The 20159-nt window shown below is 48.8% G+C and overlaps 1 protein-coding gene across 1 annotated transcript in view; it reads left to right on the plus strand.

Annotated features, from left to right (window-relative positions):
* Window positions 1-10876: 10876 nt before the first annotated feature.
* Window positions 10877-20159, plus strand: part of CRYL1 (crystallin lambda 1) — a 73748-nt gene continuing 64465 nt past the window's right edge. Inside the window, exons 1-2 of the mRNA XM_082675590.1 lie at window positions 10877-10991; window positions 18605-18712. Of these exons, the coding sequence (XP_082531716.1) occupies window positions 10942-10991; window positions 18605-18712 (158 nt within the window). The 5' untranslated portion in view covers window positions 10877-10941. The remainder of the gene's footprint in view (window positions 10992-18604; window positions 18713-20159) is intronic.

The raw sequence follows: 20159 nt of genomic DNA on the forward strand, positions 1-20159 counted from the left end.
TGCACTTCGGTATATGGAAACCATTTTCATTATCTGTTTAGATCTCCAGGCTGTAAATTTGCAGCTCCCTCGATTGTTAAAAAATATATTTATTTATTTATTTATTTTGGCTGTTAGCTGGAGCATGCAGGATCTTCTTTATTTATTTATTTTTGGCTGCGTTGGGTCTTTGTTGCTGTGCGCAGGCTTTCTCTAGTTGCGGTGAGCGGGGGCTACTCTTCGTTGGGGTGCACAGGCTTCTCATTGCAGTGACTTCTCTTGTTACAGAGCACGGGCTCTGGGCGCGTGGGCTTCAGTAGTTGTGGCACGCGGGCTTAATAGTCATGGCACGCAGGCTCTAGAGCTCAGGCTCAGTAGTTGTGGCGCACGGGCTTAGTTGCTCCGCGGCGTGTGGGATCTTCCCGGACCAGGGCTCAAACCCGTGTCTCCTGCATTGGCAGGCAGATTCTTAACCACTGTGCCACCAGGGAAGCCCCCTTCATTTTAAATGTTGTAATGAAGCTACTATTTTTTTAATATATTTATTTATTTACTTGGCTCCATCGGGTCATAGTTGTGGCGTGCGGGATCTTCCTTGCCGCATGCAGGATCTTTAGTTGTGGCAAGGCACACTCCTAATGCAGGGGGGCCCGGGGTTCGAGCCCTGGTCGGGGAACTAGATCCCACACGCCACAAGTAAGAGCTCATATGCCACAACTAAAGATCCTACGTGCTGTAACTGAAGCTACTATTTATTAAGCACATGCCTACATCGGCAGACAAAATGTTAAGGTCACATAGCTCATATTACTAAAATACAAGCTCCAGAGAGAACAGAGATTCTTGTTTCCATCACTTCCAACCTGGAGGGCTAGGCAGCAGACAATCACTGCATTTTGTGGTGTTTTTCTGGGCAGAAGAGGTGAAAGGTTTTCACAGTGCCTAATAAATTACTTATTAGATAAACCAAGTGTTGCCAAGCTGGGGTGGGAATCCAGTGGTGGTAACACCTATGGTGTACTTGAGTAAACTTTTACGAATAAACAGTAACTATAAAACTATGTTATGGGACTTCTCTTGTGGCGCAGTGTTTGAGAGTTTGCCTGCCGATGCAGGGGACACGGGTTCGTGCCCTGGTCCGGGAAGATCCCACATGCCGCGGAGCAGCTGGGCCCGTGAGCCATGGCCGCTGAGCCTGCGCGTCCAGAGCCTGTGCTCCGCAACAGGAGAGACCACGGCAGTGAGAGGCCCGCGTACCACAAAAAAACAAACAAACAAACAAAAACTATGTTATGAGCTCTGATAGTGGTAGATCCACAGGACCTCACGTACACCAGGTGTTAGGGACCGAATTGTCGCCCCCAAATTCAAATGTGGAAGCCCTGACCCCCAGGACCTCAGACTGTGACAGTATTTGGAGACAGGGCCTTTAAAGAGGGATTAAGTTAAAAGGGGGCCTCGCGGGTGCTCTTGCCATCTGGTTTCCTTCTCTCCGGGCTCTTCTCACCACCTCCTCAGCACTCTTGCATCTTCTCTCTTGCTGTCACTCAGTCTGTTTTCCACACTGCAGCCAAAGTGGTCACCCTTCAGTGCAGGTCTGATCACCTCGTTCTCTGCGCAGGACCTTTTGGTGCCCTCTCTCCCCACTGGCCTTGACCTCTGGACAAAGTCTAAACTCCATGTTGTGCCTTACAAGGCTCTTCAGGGGCCAGGACACAGGAATCTGTTGCAGCCAAGAAAAATCAATTCTTGCTAACTGAAGCAGAAAAGGAATTTTTTGGAACGATGTTGGGTAACTCAGAATTGTCAGAGAGGCTGAGGAGCAAAGTTTGGAAAAGCAACAGCAGCTCAGGCAGGCAAGGCCCAGCCAAAGTCGGCTCACGGGAGCGAGCTGCCGAAGTCATGACCAACCCTCGCCGTTTGCTCAGGCAAACCAGGAGCAGTTGGTCGCCCTGCTTAGCCGGCTGCTGTGGCCCTGCCATCTCAGTACCTCAAGGCCCTCTCGCCGGTGGACGCGCTCTCACACAGCTGTGCTCTGGCACGTAGCACTTTACCACTGGACCCTGGTTCCATCATAGCCACTGGGAACCGTTTCTAACCACCCTGCCCTTTGTCTGCCTCCTGAGCCCCAGATGGGAATGCCAGCTTGCTGTGTGTCGGTCAAAGGCCGTGTTCTGGCTTCCAGGGAGCTCAGACGGAGGGTGTCTGCTCCCCGAAGCTTCCTCCCACCCATTTTGGGATCCTCCTAAAATACGAAGGGTGTCAGATGCTGGGCAGCCAACAATGTCCATGGACAAACGTCCACGACACCACTCCTCCCCTTGGCCTCCTCGCCGGCACGTCGTGCCCCGGCCATACGTGCTTTCAAGTCTTCCTCACCCCCAGGCCTTCACAGCACACTATTCTCTTTTCCTAAAATGATCTTTCCTACTGTCCTCTTAGCCTGGCCACCTCTGTCCAGAAGGCCTTCCCTAGTCGCTGAGTACTAGTTTGCTAGGGCAGCCGTAACAAATTACCGCATGCTAGGTGGCTTAAAAACAGAAATTTACTTCCCAGTGCGCTGGAGGCTAAACTTCAAGATCAAGGTGTGGGCCGGCGTGGTTTCTTCTGAGGTCTCTCCTTGGTCTGGCCGCTCTCTGCTACCCCTTCACATGGTCTCCCTCTGGGCACCCTGTGTGTCCTAATCTTCTCCTCTTATGAGGACATGAGTCACATTGGATGAAGACCCACCCACAAGGGCTCCTTTTAATTTAATCCCCCGTCTCCAAATACTGTCACATTCTGAGGTCCTGGGGGTCAGGGCTTCCACATTTGAATTTGGGGGACACGATTCGGTCCCTAACACCTGGTGTACGGTGGATCTACCACTATCAGAGCTCATAACACAGTTTTATAGTTACTGTTTATTCGTCAAAGTTTACTCAAGTACACCATAGGTGTTACCACCACTGGATTCCCACCCCAGCTTAGCAACACTTGGTTTATCTAATAAGTAATTTATTAGGCACTGTGAAAACCTTTCACCTCTTCTGCCCAGAAAAATACCATGAAATGCAGCGGCTGCCTGTTAAATATTTTAAATTATCATGGCTTTTTTTTTTTTGCCCCAAAAGCTAAAAGCAAATTAGCCTGAAAATGTAGAGTGAAATTTTTTTCTCACCTTTTTTAAAAAATAAATTTATTTATTTATTTTATTCATTTTTCCCTGCATTGGGTCTTCATTGCTGCGTGCGGGCTTCCTCTAGTTGCAGCAAGCGGGGCTACTCTTCCTTGCGGTGCGCGGGCTTCTCGTCTTGGTGGCTTCTCTTTTGTGGAGCATGGGCTCTAGGTGCTGGGGCTTCATGAAACAGTGAAATTCAGTGCTTTCTACTGTCAGCATTAAGTATTTTTATTGCTCTGTGTCAGCTATATTCAGGGTCTAACAGTAGCATTTGTTCGTTTGTTCATTCATTCATTCAACTGTAAGAGTTTCACCAATGGATAAGCCAGAAATAAGGCATTCCTGGCAGATGGAAAAACGTCTGGAAGCTGCACTGTCTAATATGGTAACCATTAGCTGCTGGTAACTATTTAAAATAAAGTTTAAATCAATTCAATATAATTTTTATTTGTTTTATTTTTGGCTGCATTGGGTCTTCATTGTAGTGCATGGGCTTCTCATTGTGGTGGCTTCTCTTGTTGCAGAGAACGCGCTCTAGGCGCGCGGGCTTCAGTAGTGTGGCACACGGGCTCAGTAGTTGTGGTTCGCGGGCTCTAGAGCTCAGGCTCAGTAGTTGTGGCACATGGGCTTAGTTGCTCTGCGGCATGTGGGATCTTCCTGGACCAGGGCTCGCACCTGTGTCCCCTGCATTAGCAGGCGGATTCTTAAGCACTGCGTCACCAGGGAAGCCCTCAATTTAAATCAACTATAAAGTTTAGTTCCTTAGTCTCATTAGCTGCGTTCCACAGGTGTGTGTCGGAGACTCATGTGCAAAACTTTTCCATTATCACACAAGGGTCTACAGGCAGTGCTGGGAGGATGCAGAGAACATTAAACTCACTGGACTGCACCTGAAAACAGTTGGAATAAACTATAGTAGTTTGTAAGTGCCAAAGCATGATCTAAAGAATCATCAGTGACCTGATAGTATTTTTTTAAATATGTGTGAGATAAATTCTTCTAAATATCTATAATAATTCAATACAGAATGTTGAGAAATGAATTAGTGTTTTTGTTTTTTATTTTTTTGGCCATGCCGACTGTCTTGCGGGATCTTAGTTCCCCAGCCAGGGATTGAACCTGTGCCCCCTGCAGTGGACGTGCCGAGTTCTAACCACTGGACCGCCAGGGAATTTCCGAGAAATGAATTATTGTTGTATTTACATGTGCTCTTCAAAATTCTCCGTATGAAGAACAAGATGTCACTTCACTGAAACACTGTTAGTCACCACATTCATTCGGTTCGTGTTTGAGTGGGTTTGTTTAATTCCGGGGGCACATGGGGGTGGTTTGGGAAGATGTTAGGTTTTGTCTTTTTGAGGTGGCTTGTATATAACATTGTTGAACTGCGTCAAAAGGCAAGAAAAATCTCTCTTTTTTATTGCAAATGTGTCTCTATCCAGCAATGACTTTGAAAGGGAGATCTAAGTACTTTCTGTACAACCCCAGAAAAGAAAGTCGAGGTCCCTCAGGGTGAGGGTCCTGCCTGTCCTGCTTGCTTAACTGAGACCCCCTGCTGGTTGACTGAGCCCCTTACCTTCTGTCTTGGTTTCTCACCCTGAGCCTTCTGCCACCCCCAGAATCCTGAGCCCAGGCAGAGATGAAATCCTTGAGTGACATCTTCTCTGAGTGAATTCAGAAATCATCTGGAGGGAATTCCCTGGTGGTCTAGTGGTTAGGGCTTTATGCTCTCACTGCTGAGGGCCCGGGTTCAATCCCTGGTTGGGGAACTAAGATCCCACAAGGGGCTGCCCATGTGGCCAAAAAAAAAAAAAAGAGAGAGAGAGAGAGAGAAATCATCTGGGCAGAAGCCATAGTGACTATAATGGTTATGAAATGCTGAGTTTCTGACAAGGAGCTACGATCTATCTGGACACAGTTACATTCAAGCACACGGATTCTCTAGATGATATTATACTCATCACAGCCTCTGTCATATATGGTTGTACAGGTTGTGTGCTGCAGAAGGGGGAGACATCTAAGGAGGGGTTATTCACATAATAGTTTTCATAGATTTGCTGCTTATAATAATAAAAACAATTTTCCAGAAGATGGCAGTAAAGTATCTTGTTCGAAAACATCAGTATAGTATGACAATTTTCTGGGGGTGGGAATATAGTGTTTTGAGGAAAAAGTGCCTTTTTCTTACTTACAGAAAGGTGTGAAATGGCTTATCACTTGCTCTAGGTCCTGTAGAAAATCAGCCCTCTATTACTGGCGAAAATGAACAAATGGAGTTTAATAGGTAGAGGAAAGGAAAAAGAATTATCAGGGATATATTTCGAAATTCTAGCTTCCAAAATGCCGACTCTTTGTTAAAATAATAATATCAATATATTATATGTGTTATATAGTATGAATAATACAGTGTAATTTAAGCTTTCCTAGACCTCATGGGACCGTGGGTATAAATGTGCTTTATGAAAATAGAGAGGAACCCTTTAGTTTTGAGGTACATGTTTCTGTCTCCTCAAAAGTCTCCCCCCTAAAATACAAACTGTCTTCAGTCTTTGGTTCCTCCCCCAAAATACACATTTTTATAGCAGTTACAAGGCTGTCCCTGAGACCCAAATTCTCGAACACTAAGCATTACCATGTATGCACAGATCCTTTCTTAACTCAAAAACATAAATACCATGGCCTCTATTCTCTTAAACCTTTATATACTTACTTCTTAAGAAATATTTTAGGAGGAGGGATAAATCAGGACCTTGGGATGAACACACACACTACTATATGTAAGATAGATAACCAACAAGGACCTACTGTATAGCACAGGGAACTGTAGTCAGTATTCTGTAGATAACCTATATGAGATAAGAATCTAAAAAAGAATGAATATATGTATATGTATAACAGAATCACTTTGCTGAACACCTGAAACTAACACAACATTGTAAGTCAACTATACTCCAATGAAACTAAAATATTAAAAAAATATTTCAATAATCCGAGTCTTAAAAGTAAATTGGGGTCACTTAAGAGCAGGGCATTTGACCAGATATCCCAAGTGGATCTTCTCATTGCTAACGACCCTCTAGGCTGAGTGCTAGGTCCACCGAAGTTGTCCCATTGGTATCTGAACGCTTTCTTGCCTCTGGGCACACAAGCCAACCTGGTACCCTTCCTGCACCAAACACACATCAACAATTTCTCCATGGAGTCCTGGTTCCTTTTAGTGAAAATGGCATTACAGACCAAGATTTGGGCATCTGGGGTTCAGATCAGATTTGAGATACTGGGTATTGTTAAGCCTGGGCTGTTTCAGCGAGCAGAGCTGGAAAATACCTTTTTTTTTTTTTTTTTTTAAGGTGTGAGTTCTTACTGATATTTTCAATTCAATTCTAACATCACAGCATTCCTCTTTAAACTCTTTGTTTCTATAATTATACCTTATTTTATGGTGAAATCTTCCTGCTAACCGAAATCAACATATTTATTTGATTTGTCTAGAATACAAAAAAAAAGTTAAGAATAGCAATATGATATTGGTGTGAAATATAAAACGACAAAATGAAGTTCAAGATTTTCTTGATGGCCAGTAGGCGCATGAAAAGATGCTCAACATCATTAATTATTAGAGAAATGCAAATCAAAACTACAGTGAGGTACCACCTCACACCAGGCAGAGTGGCCATCATTAAAAAGTCTACAAATAGGACTTCCCTGGTGGTGCAGTGGTTAAGAATCCACCTGCCAATGCAGGGGACACGGGTTCGAGCCCTGGTCCGGGAAGATCCCACATGCCACGGAGCAACTAAGCCCCTGCACCACAACTGCTAAGCCCCCGCACCTAGAGCCCACACGCAGCAATGAAGACGCAATGCAGCCAAAAAGAAATAATAAATAAATAAATAATAATTTTAAAAAGAGGGCTTCCCTGGTGGTGCAGTGGTTGAGAGTCCGCCTGCCGATGCAGGGGACGCGGGTTCGTGCCGCGGTCCAGGAAGATCTCACATGCCGCGGAGCAGCTGGGCCCACGAGCCATGGCCACTGAGCCTGCGCGTCCGGAGCCTGTGCTCCACAGCAGGAGAGGCCACAGCAGTGAGAGGCCCGCGTACCGCAAAAAAAAAAAAAAAAAAAAAAAAAAGAGAGAAACTGCCATTGAGGTGGTTTCATCTTAGAAATGAGTGGAAATACACAAGGAATTCAGCCTCTGAAACGTGCCCCAAATTCACCTTAGCCATCATCTGGCCCATCTTCAGTAGCTGAATACTTGGTTACATGTGCAAGATTTGTAAAAAGGAAACTTTGGCGGTGCAAACCCATTCCAATGAATAATACTTGATTTCTAATTATGTTAGAATCTACATGTTTTCATGGGCTGGATGCAGTTTTAACTTCATCAAGTTAACAGCTTCCTCTTCTGAACCACGGACCTTCCTCTCATACTTGAGTCTCAGGCTACCCAAGGTGAATTTCCAAAGATAAATTAGAATCTCATGGGACTTCCCTGGCAGTCCAGTGGTTAAGATTCCCCGCCTCCATTGCAGGGGGCACGGGTTCAACCCCTAGTTGGGGAACTAAGATCCCTCATGCTGCGTGGCATGGCCAAAAAAAGAGAAAAAAAAAAGAATCTCAGAAATCTATAACCAAGGTGTATCAAGATCAATTTCAATTAAGCTAATTAAAAGAGGGAAAAACATGTCAGAGATTACACATTTAAACTATCACCAGGAAGTTCATATGAAAACCTCTCCACAGATTCATATGGATTTCAGATGACATGGGTTCCAATAGAACTGATTGATAAACACAAGCTGTCAATATTTATACAAGTCAAAATTCCAGTCTGAAACACAGAAACCACCCAGATATTTCAGCAGAGTGTCTATCTATCTATCTCTCTCTCTCACTCAACAGAGAATTTAATATGGAGAATTTGTTCTGTCATTCTTGGACTGAAAAGCACAGAACGTCAGGAGGGCCGCTACTCCTGGGACTCAGGGATGCAGGAAGATTTGGGGACTAGCAGAGGAGGGGCCTGGGGGGGAGTGGAGCCTCTGAGGGGTGTGAGAGGCTGTGCCTGGGGGGTCACAAAGCTGGAGGAGGAACCAGCGGAGGTCACCCGGGCGATTGTTAGGGCGACACTAGGAGGATCAGCAAGTGACCTGCCCTGTGTTTTGTCTCCAACCCCCCGCTGGTGGACCGTCACAGGAAGCCAGCGTCAGGGTCACACAACAGAACATATGTAGAAGGGTGAATGTGGAGCAGAGAGACAGCAGTTTAATAATAACTGGCACAGTCTAAACACGCTTCTAAACATGGTTGACCTTTTATGTCGCAACAGTGAAGGCCATGCTTTCTCCTAAGAAGATGCAGTTCTCTCCCCCACAGAGAGGCCCTAACCCTCTCGCCCCAAAGGGAAGAAAGAGCTAAGAGTCGTGGCACCCATCTCTGGGCAACACTCTTGGTGTCCATGTCTAATTTGTTTAAGTCTCACCTGAGGATTTTGTGACCTAATGACTAAATTATAACGTTACACACTACCAACAGCCCTTACATGAAATAATAAGGGAAAAGGAGGAGGGAGGCAAAAGAAATTAGGTCACACACACACACACACACACATACACACACAGATAAAAATAAGAAAAAATGAATGGCTGCAACACACACCACCTCTGCTACTGGTCAGAACATAACATTTATGACTTCTTTTTCCAACTACGTGTTGCAAGTGTACACTCATCCAGCATCTCAGCTGATCAAGGTTTTGTGTGGTGTTTTTTTCCCTAGGTGGGAGAGGGGTGCAGTGAACCAAACATTTATTCTCAAAGGATATAAATCATCCAAAATCCTACTCCCCCCAAAATCAACTTTATTGAGGTATATATGTATAACTGACATATAATATCATACACTCATTTAAGTGTATATTTCAATGAGTTTTGAAAATTTATACACCTGTGTAACAATCACCATAATCAACATACAGAATACTCCTATCGATGCAACATTTCCCTTGTGCTCCTCCTGAGGCATCAGCCCCTGCACTCCCAGGCCCAGACAGCCACTCATCTCCTATCCTTACAGAGTAGATTAGTCTTTTCTCGAGTCACATGTAATTTGAATCACAGGTCCGAGCTTCCTGCTATCTGGAAGTTGAGTGTTCCTATGAGTTTTTTCATAAGCCGAAATGGGTAAATCAAAGGAGCAGTTACCTTAGGACACGTCTTGCTAAGGGGAGCACAAGATAAATGAGATGAAGCACAGACGCTCACAGACAGTTCAGAGCTCTGGCATCTGATGCTGAGATGCTGAGTGTAGTCCCCGGGCCGCCCTTGCTGCCTGGGCCGTGCGCTGCCCCTGTAACGGCTCGCTGAAAAACAAAGGCTGAGCACTGTTTTCGATTTTTGCCTTTTTTCACGACTCCCGTGACTGCCACGAGTCTAGGCACCAGCACCTTCTTAGCAAAGAGCTAGCTAGCACTGCAGAGCAGCGAACAGCCCAGCTGCTGCCACCCCGGGAGCGCGCCCTCCAGGGTGCGCACTCTGCACGCGCCTTGACCGGCTTGCTGCCTGTGTGGCTACGGAAACCGCTCAGATCTGGGCTGGGGAAGCCTTGCAGTCCGGTACCCTCAGCACCAGGGGTACCTGACGCTCTCCCAACTACGTACCACTGTAGCATTTGTGCAGGAAAGAGGTGTGCCTCTGAAAGACTTCATTGCCGACTTGGGAACGTTATCAGTCTTCATAATTTCAGCCAGTCTGATGGGCGAAAGACGACCTCTTTGTTGTGTCGCTTTTCATTCTCTTCTCTAAAGTGAGTTGAGTGCCTTTTCAAATGTTTATCGATAACTTGTGAAATTGCTCTTGCTCTGACATTCCTCTTTTCGCTCCTGACCGGGGAAGACAGAGGAAGGGCTCCGTGCGTCACCCGAGTCTCAGAGTCACGCGTTTCCGCTGCCTAATCGTCTTGACCTGGATGACTGGTGTGCCCCCGTTTGTGCTGTGTGGACAGTGTTGTCATGGGACATGTGATGCCCTTTCCTCCGGTCTGTTTTCAAAAAGAGCCAGGGGTGGCGCGGTGACGTTTCCTTCTCCTGGAGCAGAAACCATCTAGGCCTTCGGTAGGAGGAAACACAGCCTGGCTGCGGCGGGCTCCACAGCCTTCCAGTTTGCCCCTCCCCCCTCCCCCCAGCTTTTCTGCCTGCTGTCCCAAGGCTCCTGGGCCTCGGCCTCATCTGCGGAGAAAGGCGGGGTCTTCCCAGAAACGAACTACCAGTGTGAACTCAGCACTAACCGTCCTCAGCTTAAGGCCTTGAGCTGGTGTGGACGGAAGTGGTGCTAATGTCTTCACACGGGAAGGGGATTCCAGTGATAATTTTGCGGGGTCCTTTAGCGGTCACGCCTTGTGCTGGTCTGGAGGTGTCCTCTCCCCGTGCACCGACTTTAGGGGCGCCGTTGGGAAATGACCAAAACAAAGTGAGTTACTGGAGTCCGAAGTGGCTGCTCTGCCACCGGGCGTCCAGTCCACGTGGTCCTCCCGGCAGCTCCTCCCGTGCGCGCCCCGGGGCGAGGGGAGGTGGATGCTCCGCGCGCCCGCGATGGGCCAGACGGCCCCCCTCACCCGACGCTGTGCTAAGCGCCCCGCCTGCCGGGCCCCGAGCCCGGCGCGCCCGCGGGGCGTGGAGAAGTGGAGGCTCCGCCCGCGCCCCACCCACGGGCCAGGCTCTCCGGCCCTGTCGCGGCTCTGGGGCGGGCGGAGCCAGTGTCCGGGTGGCGCGCGCTGCAGCTGTGAGCTTGGGCACCGCGCGGGCTATGGCGTCCCCAGCGTCCTCGGCGCCCGGCGGGGTGGCAGTAGTCGGCAGGTAGGGCTCGAGCCCGCACGGCCGGGAGGGTGGCGGCGGGGCGCGGGCGCTGTCGCCCGGGGGGCTGGTGGCGCGGCTGCGGTGGCCCCGGCGCCTTCCCGGGACCCGGCCGGCCCGGGCGCGGGCGGGGGCGCACTACGGGGCGCGGCTCCGTTTCGCCCGCGCCTCGGCCCGGCTGCGGAGCGGTGCGGGTGCGGGCGGAGTTCGGTGATGCGGCCCCAGCGGGGACAGTGACGCTTGGCGCTGCGAGTGGACGCAGAGCTGTCGGGCCGCGGGTCCGCACAAGGGTGTTCTCTCACGTTCTTGCCCCAGGGATGGGCGCTCGGAGGCACGGAGGGGCCGGCGCGGCGGGGGGCTCTCGCGCGCTCCGGCCCGAGGCTGTCACCCGGCGAACCCGCTTGGGGGCGGGGGGCGCGGCCCGCGCGATCCGAATCCGCGCCTCCAGCGTGGCGAGGGCCCCCTATCCCGAGGGCATCCGGGTTCGCCGGGAGTTGTGTGTCAGGTTAGCAGCTTAAGTTCCATCCACAGTTTTCTGGTTTGTGCTCCATCTCTCTTGTAAAACAACTGCTGTTTTCATTTTTTAAAACACGCGTCTACGTGCACCTTTCCGTTGGTAAGCTAGCATAGCAGTCTACCCACTTGTCGGTAGTTGCAGTTGGTCGCTAGGCGCACCTACTGGGTGGCTCAGTGTCCGGTTACAACGCCGAGGTGCTGGCCTGCCTGACCCCCGTCACAGCCCTGTCCTGAGAACAAGTCCCTGTCTGGGTGTCTCCTTAGAGCCCTCTGAGGATGGAGACAGGACGCTGTGTCAGATTCCTTTACATGGAGAAGTGGAGTTACCTGTGCCTCTGTCCTTTCCAGGCACGTGGGCATGTGGCTGCCTCCTGAAGGGATATAAAATATAGAAAAAAGTGTACTTTGTCCCAGGCGTGGTGACTACGCTTGCCTTGCACCTTTTGTCCAGGGTCAAGTGTGTATCAACCACGGCCTGGGACTGGTGCCCTGCCGGCACCCAACAATGTTGAGCGAAGTCTGGAGTTGACTGTACAGGTGACCCTTGGACCACTCGCGGGTCAGCGGCGCCCACCGTCCATTCCCACCAGAAAAGTCAGTTTAATTGACAGTCTGTACCCAGCCCCAGATCCTGCTTCCCATAGGATTTACCATGTAAGAAAGCCTGCATGTAAGTGGCTCTGCGGTGTCCAGACCCTGTCGTTCCGGGGTCAACTGCGCCCTTCTCCGGCTCTGGTTCTTGCGGGAAGGAGATACGAAGGGGAGTCAGTTTACTTCTGATTCCTTGAGGGAGGCTGACAAAAGAATTAGACAAGGGCTGGAGAACTTCATTCACCACACGAATTAGGAGACGGTCCTGTCTCCCCCGCATTTTTTTTTTTGGCTGTGTTGGGTCTTTGTTGCTGCGCGCAGGCTTTCTCCAGTTGCGGCGAGCGGGGGCTACTCTTCGTTGCGGTGTGCGGGCTTCTCACTGCGGTGGCTTCTCTTGCTGCGGAGCTCGGGCTCTAGGTACACGGGCTCAGTAGTTGTGGCACACGGGCTCTAGAGCGCAGGCCCAGTAGTTGTGGCGCACGAGCTTCATTGCTTCGTGGCATGTGGGATCATCCCGGGCCAGGGCTCGAACCTGTGTCCCCTGCATTGGCAGGCGGATTCCTAACCACTGCACCACCAGGGAAGTCCCTCCCCCACACCTTTAGCACCTCCGAAAGCAGCCATCGTTGCTTCTGCGGTAGCCCTGCTTTCCTTCCCTTCTTCCTCCCTCCTCCCTGTCCCCTCCTCTCCCCTCTGGTCCCTTTCTCTCTCCCATCTCCCCTCCTGTACCCCTTGTCTCTCTGTCTCTCTCTCTCTCTACCCCATAGGTCATTCCAAGGAGCATCCATTCAAAAGATGGGCCTGGGAAGTGTGAATTAATTGGCTAAAACCTGGTTCCCTTTCATTCTTGGATTTCAACAGACCAAAATATACATATTTCAAAGTTTAGGGAACATACTGGGCCATTGTTTTTCCATTTTATCTTAATAATTACCAGACTCCCTCTTAAAAGTGCATGCTAGGAATACAACCCCTATTTAGTTCTTTTCCATTGATCTTTTCGTCAAGGGCACTTAGCTTTCCTGAGAGCATGCAGGGTGAGCCCCTTCAGAGCAGTGGGCCTGAGAGAGTAAGAGTGTGTTTTTGAAGAATTAAGAAAGGAGAGAAAACCCCCTTGGGTCCAGGGCTGTGCGAACATTAAAGGGGGAAAATCTGGAAACGGCAGCTTTACAAAATGGCGGTAGAGATGGGTCTCCCCGAATCCATCCTAGCGGTGTTGCCAGGCCTTAGAGACCACGGTGTTTCTGAGCCGAAATATGACTTCAGAGCTCCGACGTACACTGCATTGTGTTCACTGAGGTTTTAGGCCTTGAGCTTTGAAGGTAGGATCTGTCTAGGAAGGCCAGCGTGGTCGTGGTCGTGTGTCCCTGGTGTGACCAGCCAAGGTCCTTGGACTCTTTAATCAGCAGAAATTGATAAGGTGCCAGAGGAGAGACTCAGGCAAGGCTTTACTGGGACACGTGCTGAGGGGGTGTGGGGTGGTGGTGACCTTTTTCCTTACATAGGGCGAGGATGTGGGCAGATCCACGGTCCGCCAGAGGGGCGGCTCAAGTGGTCTGCCCACCCCCCTGGTGGTGCTGTGTGCAGTGGTCATGCACAGGACCTTGTTTTTGCCCCTAGCACCTCAGATGAGGCCGTTGGGTCTTTGGTCTTTTTGTATCTTGTTCATAATTTGTCCCCACTGCCCATGCGTGCAGTTATTTTTAGGTCCCTATAGTGTCTTTGTATCTGTAGCTCGAGCAGAGGTGTGTACGCAGGTGTAAGCACTGAGGCAAAGGGTCCCGGGTCCCGGGTCCCAGCCTGTCTCACTGGGGCCCCATGTGCCCTCTTGCTGTCCCCTTTTTCTGGGCACACTCCTCTAGGACTGAGCTCAGGGACCAAGTCCTCCAGGAAAAGTTCTGCTTCTGGGACCCTCCCCTTAGGGTAGAAACTGTCATCTCCAATTGTATGTCCCTCATGCCTGGTCCTAGTACACAGATGTTTGAGCTATTGTAACAGAGATGTGTAGCGGGAAGGCTTGCTAGGATGTTGTCCTATATCAGGCTATGCATCCCCTGAACTTGCTTTCATTTATTTTATTCCAGAATTTTACTTTGAGGTGACTATGTACATTCTTTATAAGAAATTTTGTGAGGCATACATTTTTTCCTGCTACTTCTGCATTAAAGCACAAGACACACAGACATATACACAGACGCACAGAGCAAACCCTAGGACGCTCCAGCTGCCTGTCGTCAGCTCAACACTAAACATGCTTTTCCTAGAAATATTTAATAGCTCTTATTGGCAAATATTCCGTAGCCAACTGAGATTAAGACGGTTTTACTTCAACTTTTGTCCAGTAAATAAGTAACTGTAGAATGGAAAAGTACTTTAAAAAGTATCTAGAGTGGACTTGTTCAAAGCTAAATGCCGTTAATGATAAAATTAGAATTGAACCAGTTTTGTTACTGCACTTTTCTCCCTGGCTGCTTTGCTGCCGTGTAACAGAATAAGTTACCTTTGAATAAGCAGCCTTTGAAATACCAATTCAGATCCATGAATTTAGAAGCTTTAAGTCACGGTCCCCAACCTTTTTGGCACCAGGGACCAGTTTCGTGGAAGACTGTTTTTCCACGGACCAGGGGCGCAGGGGGAAATGGTTCAGGGGGGAAATGGTTCAGGCGGTAACGGGAGTGATGGGGGACGGCAGATGAAGCTTCCCTCGCTCACCTGCCACATACGTCCTGCTGTGTGGCCCGGTTCCTAAGAGGCCGAGGACCAGTACTGGTCAGCGGCCCGGGGGTTGGGGACCCCTACTTTAAGGCATTAGTCATAACGGTAAGGACCCGTTCTATTCCCCAGGCTTGTAGGGTTCAGGAAAAGTTAGCAAGATGTCACTGGCTCTAAGGCCAGGAAGCTAATTGTATTTGGGCCCCAAGTAAGGTAGTGCTGGGGACCAGAAAGCCGTGGGAAAGCGGTGAGCCAGATGCTGCCCCTCCCTCTGGGGTCTGGCTGTGACTCCCTGCTGCACCTGTGCCCGCCCTCCTGCCCCCGCCTGCCCACCCCCACCGCTGTGTCCCCAGCGTTATCATCGTTCAGCCCCAGTAAGTACCTGATGCTCATGTACAGTTTCCATAGTTTAGGCCCAGCTTTAAGGAGATGGGGGCTCAGTCCTCTTCAAGCACAGGGTGCTGGTGTCCGCTTCGTGGTGTCATCGGTGACTGACAGCTGGGGGAGGGGTCCCCCAGGAGTGGGGCTTCTGCTCTCGGCCCCTCCTCTAGGGGAATATAGGCCATACAGACCTTGAAACCCACGACAATAAAAGTAAACTGACTTTGCCTTTAATGCCTGTTGTATGGAATACAACTCATCTCTCCCCAACTTTTTAAAATTTTATTTTATTTTTTTAATTTTTTATTTATTTATTTTATTATTATTATTTTTTGCGGTACGCGGGCCTCTCACTGTCGTGTCCTCTCCCGTTGCGGAGCACAGGCTCCAGACGCGCAGGCGCAGCGGCCATGGCTCACGGGCCCAGCCGCTCCGCGGCATGTGGGATCTTCCCGGACCGGGGCACGAACCCGCGTCCCCTGCATCGGCAGGCGGACGGACTCTCAACCACTGCGCCACCAGGGAAGCCCTCTCCCCAACTTTTTATTATGAAAATTCTCAAACACAGAAGAGTTGAAATACAGAAAAAAGAATACCCACATACCCACCTCTGTATTCAACAATCGTTAAAAAAATTTGCTCTATTTGCCTTTTCGGTATATGATTTATTTAACCAATTCTGAATATTAGAAGGTTAGTTTTTACTGTTTCGCTAGTACAAATTCTACCTTGAGTAACTATTTTTGTGCATTGCTTATATTAACCTAAGATAAATTCTGGAAGCAAAAGCCCTGGGAGCTGGGGAGGGGGGTCCCCATCTCCTCACCTGCACTGAGTGTGATCCGCCTCTGCCACCTGATCGGGATTTTATCTGCTGTCGTTGAACTAAGGCAGTAAAGTATGTTTCCCAGTTAGTTTGTTCACGTTTGTTATTCAGGTTCCCCCCTTTTGTTTGGCATGTTCATCTTTTATTTTTGAGCTTGTAGAACTTTTTGTGTCTTTATCTGTTACAAATAGTATTTCCTTTTGGACATTTGTCTTCTGTTGATTCTTTTAGCCATAAACAAAGTTATGAAGATCAGTTAGTTTACCTGGCAGCCAGCATTCAAGCAGGAGCATCATGGCGGCCTAGAGTGTGGTGAAACATCTTTGATGGGAAGGTTGAGGTCTGTCTCCCAGTGCATTTGTCGACCACGAGGAACCACAGCCTCTGGGAGATTGACATGTGACTGACTTCTGTGTGAGCCCAGCCTGGGAGCATAGTTGGGGATGAACTAGGTGACCCAATGTCAAACTGAATACAAGGATAAATGATTGAATTATAGTTCTAGACATCGTTTAAGTTGCTGCTGCCCCTTAGACCAAGAATGCAAGCCACAAACGCAAGCCACGTGCATAATTAAATTTTCTAGTAGTTACATTAAGAAAGTAAAAAGAAACAGGTGAAATTAATTGTAATATATTTTATTTAATGTAATATTTCCAAAGTGTTATTGTTTCAATGAATAATTGATATAAAGATTATTGATGAAATAGTTTACGTCCTTTTTTGGGGCAGTCTTCAAAATCCAGTATGTTTTTACACTTGCAGTGCATCCCACTTCCGACCAGCCAGTTGTTGGTGGGTCAACTGGGGTGACCAGCATGAATGGTACTGGCCTTTACCTGCGCCTTGCAGCTTGGAGAGAGAGAGAGGAGAGAGAGAGAGAGAGAGAGAGAGAGAGAGAGTGTGAGTGTGTGTGTGTGTGTGTGTGTGTGTGTGTGAGGACGAGGATGTCCTCATGCAGGACTATCTCGTTCAGACTCTGGCTTGGGCCCTGCAGGGTTTCTTTTTTCTTCCTATGCTCTAGAGCAGCTCTGCAAAGATGGAAATGTTCTGTCACCCCTGCTGTCCAAGGCGGTGGCCGTGATCACATGTACCATCGAGTACTCCGAAACGGGTCTCTACTGTGGATGGACTGAATTTTCAAATTTAATTCTTGTTAATTTAAATAGCTGCGTGTGGCTGGGGTCCACCTTATTGGACAGTGCGGGTCTAGGGCACTGAGGGTTTAACAGAAAATTTGTTTGTACATAACATGTAAATTTACATTATTTCATAGTGCGGAAGAATCTGGAGTACAACCTGCTGTGTGATGCTGCTCCCTGCTCCAAAGTTGCATAGAGATGGTTTTCGTTGTTTGCACTCGGCATTTGGGACCAGTGGCTTCACGGAGATACCTTGAAACCAGACGGTGGCCCCTCTCCGGGCTGCCTGGTTGGATTAGGGGCTGAGCGCCTGGGACCGTGGAAGGATTTTGGTCAAGAGGAGGCCTGCTCTGCGCCTCCCCTCAACCACTCTGAGGCTGGGAATGTTTCTGAACCTGAACTGTAGATTAGCTGAGTTGGGGGGAGGCGGGCTGGGGGGCCGGAATGGGGAGAGTCCTCCTTGGAGCCTGTCTCCAGGCTACTGCTCGGGCCCCCCTTCCCCGGAGCTGCTCACACAGTCACCATGGTGAAGCCTGTGGGCCGTCTGTTCCATCTACTGGGAAACGAATGATGCGCTTTGCTACGGTTCCCCGAATGCTGGGGAGACAGAGACTCGGTGTCAGAGACAGAGGGCTTCACTGATCACAGCAGGCCAACAGCTGAGCCCCCCTTTGCACTGGCTCCCCTTTCCTCCCAAGTCCCACGGGGCGACGTCAGGGCGTCCAGGTGGATCCATGCAGATTCAGTGAGGATGCTTCAGGGGAGGGACGCTGAGCCCGCCTCCTTCATTGGAGATGATATTAGAAACCAAGGTTTGGGCGCTCTGCATTCATTTCTTTTCTTTAAATTAAAAAATATATTTATTTATTTGGCTGCACCGGCTCTTAGTGGTGGCATGTGGGATCTTAAGTTTCAGCGTGCGGACTTCTTGCAGCCTGCATGTGGGATCCAGTTCCCTGACCAGGAATCGAACCCGGGCCCCCTATATTGGGAGCACGGAGCCTTACCCGCTGGACCACCAGGGAAGTCCCGAGCTGTGAACAGTGTTTATGTTGCCTCAAGTGCTGGTGGTGGTGGCAGAAATTATTTATTGGAGGAGGAGAAGGAAAATGCTGCCTCTGTTCTTCAGATTCAGTTACTTGTCTGACAGTGGTCAGTTGGGGGTCCCCAGGGGGGCCTTTCCCCTGGGCTCCCTGCCCCCTCCCTGCTGGAGTTTTGGTCTCTGCCATGCCCCCCGCGGGGTCTGGACGGGCACTGGAGTGAGGACTCAGGAGCTCTTGCATGGAAGCAACAGTTTAAGTAGATACCGCTGTTAGAATGTGTAGTTTTAAGATATCAAAGATTTCAGGAATGGGGTGCCGTGTAATTTGAAACTTTCCTCCTGGGCCGGGAATGGAAATGCTCCATTCTCAAGCTAACGGGCGGCCTCTCAATGTCTCTCCCTGCAGTGGCCTCATCGGGCGAAGCTGGGCAATGCTGTTCGCCAGTGCAGGCTTCAAGGTGAAACTGTACGACATTGAGCCACGGCAGGTAACATACGCCCTGGACAGCATCAGGTGAGTCCACTGCACCTGCGGAGGAATCCAGCAGCCCGTGGCCTCAGGTGGTCTTGTTTTCCGTGTCCTCAAGGCTGTAAGTCCTGTGATTTCACTCTCCTTCGCTGTCGCAGCCTTGGAGCGGGTGAAGGCCAGGCTGATGGAGAATGGGATTCACACCAAAGCAGGGACTCAGATTTTGAGGACAGGACTTAGGGCAGTGAAGACATGTGAGGGGCGTGGAGGAACTGAGTGTGGACCCTCAGCCTCCAGCCCGAGTGAGTCAGGGAGCTGCTCTCCTGTGTCCCACGCCCTGGAGCTGTGTGGACTCTGCGCTTCAGAGAAAACTTAGGTCTGGGAACGGTCAGGAACCCACTCAAGGACATAGCAGGACACAGAGTCCAGCCGCGGCTTATCTGACATGCCAAGGACAGGCATCCTCGGCATTTGTCTATACTGTTCGTTTTATAGAGATTCTGCAAGTATTACTTTCCGTGTTAAATATATACAAAAGAACAGGTCGCTTATACTAGTTTATGAAGACTGGAGTAAAACAAACATTCATGAACTTGAGGTCTAGAGTAGTATTATCAAAACCCTGTGTCCACCTTTTGAATCTGACCTCCATCTTCCTTTATTTTGTATCTACCATTACCTTGCCTAAAAAGAAGTTTTATCATATATTTGTTTCCCTAAACAATATATAGTTTAGTTTTGCTTGTTTTTGTGCTTTATAAAAATATTTTTGTGAGATTCACCCATGTCATTGCTTATAGCTGTAGTACATCTGTGTCCATTGCTATATAATATTCTGCTGTGTGACTTTGCTGTTATTTATTTATATTTTATCCTGAGGAACGTTATAGCTGTTTCTAGTTGGGGGCTAATGTAAACAGTGCTGCATTATTATCCTTTCATATGTCTCCGGGTGCTTAAGTGCAAGAGTGTCCACAGTGAGATTACTGGGTCTGTTTTCCTTCTGGGATTCTGATTATATGTATATCGAACCAACTCATTCTAGCCTTCACATCTTTTAAAGTCTCTTTCAACTTTCCATCTCCCTCTCTCTTTGCAGGACATTCTGGGTACATTCTTTAGATCTTTCTTCCAGTTTACTGATTCTAGTTTTAGCTGTGTCTAATCTGTTATTTAAACCATCCACTGAGTTTATTTCAGTAATTAAATTTCCATTTTAAAAGTTCTATTAGCTTCTTTTCCAAATATACCTGCTCATTTTTAATAGTTTCTCATTGTTTGCTGATAGTTTGTGGTTCCATTTTTCAAACCTTTGAGCGTTTAATACATGATTGCTTTATATTATATATCTGATAATTCCAGTACCTGGGGTTGTCTTAGATCAGGTTCCTCAGAATCAGAACCTGAGACAAAGATTCCAGGGCCAGTGATTTATTAAGAAAGTGCTTCTGGGAGAAACCAGTGAGGGACTGGGGTCGGGATAAGGCAGACA

Source organism: Grampus griseus (genome assembly GCF_964374135.1).
Source record: "Grampus griseus genome assembly, chromosome: 18".
Classification (NCBI taxonomy): Eukaryota; Metazoa; Chordata; class Mammalia; order Artiodactyla; family Delphinidae; genus Grampus; species Grampus griseus.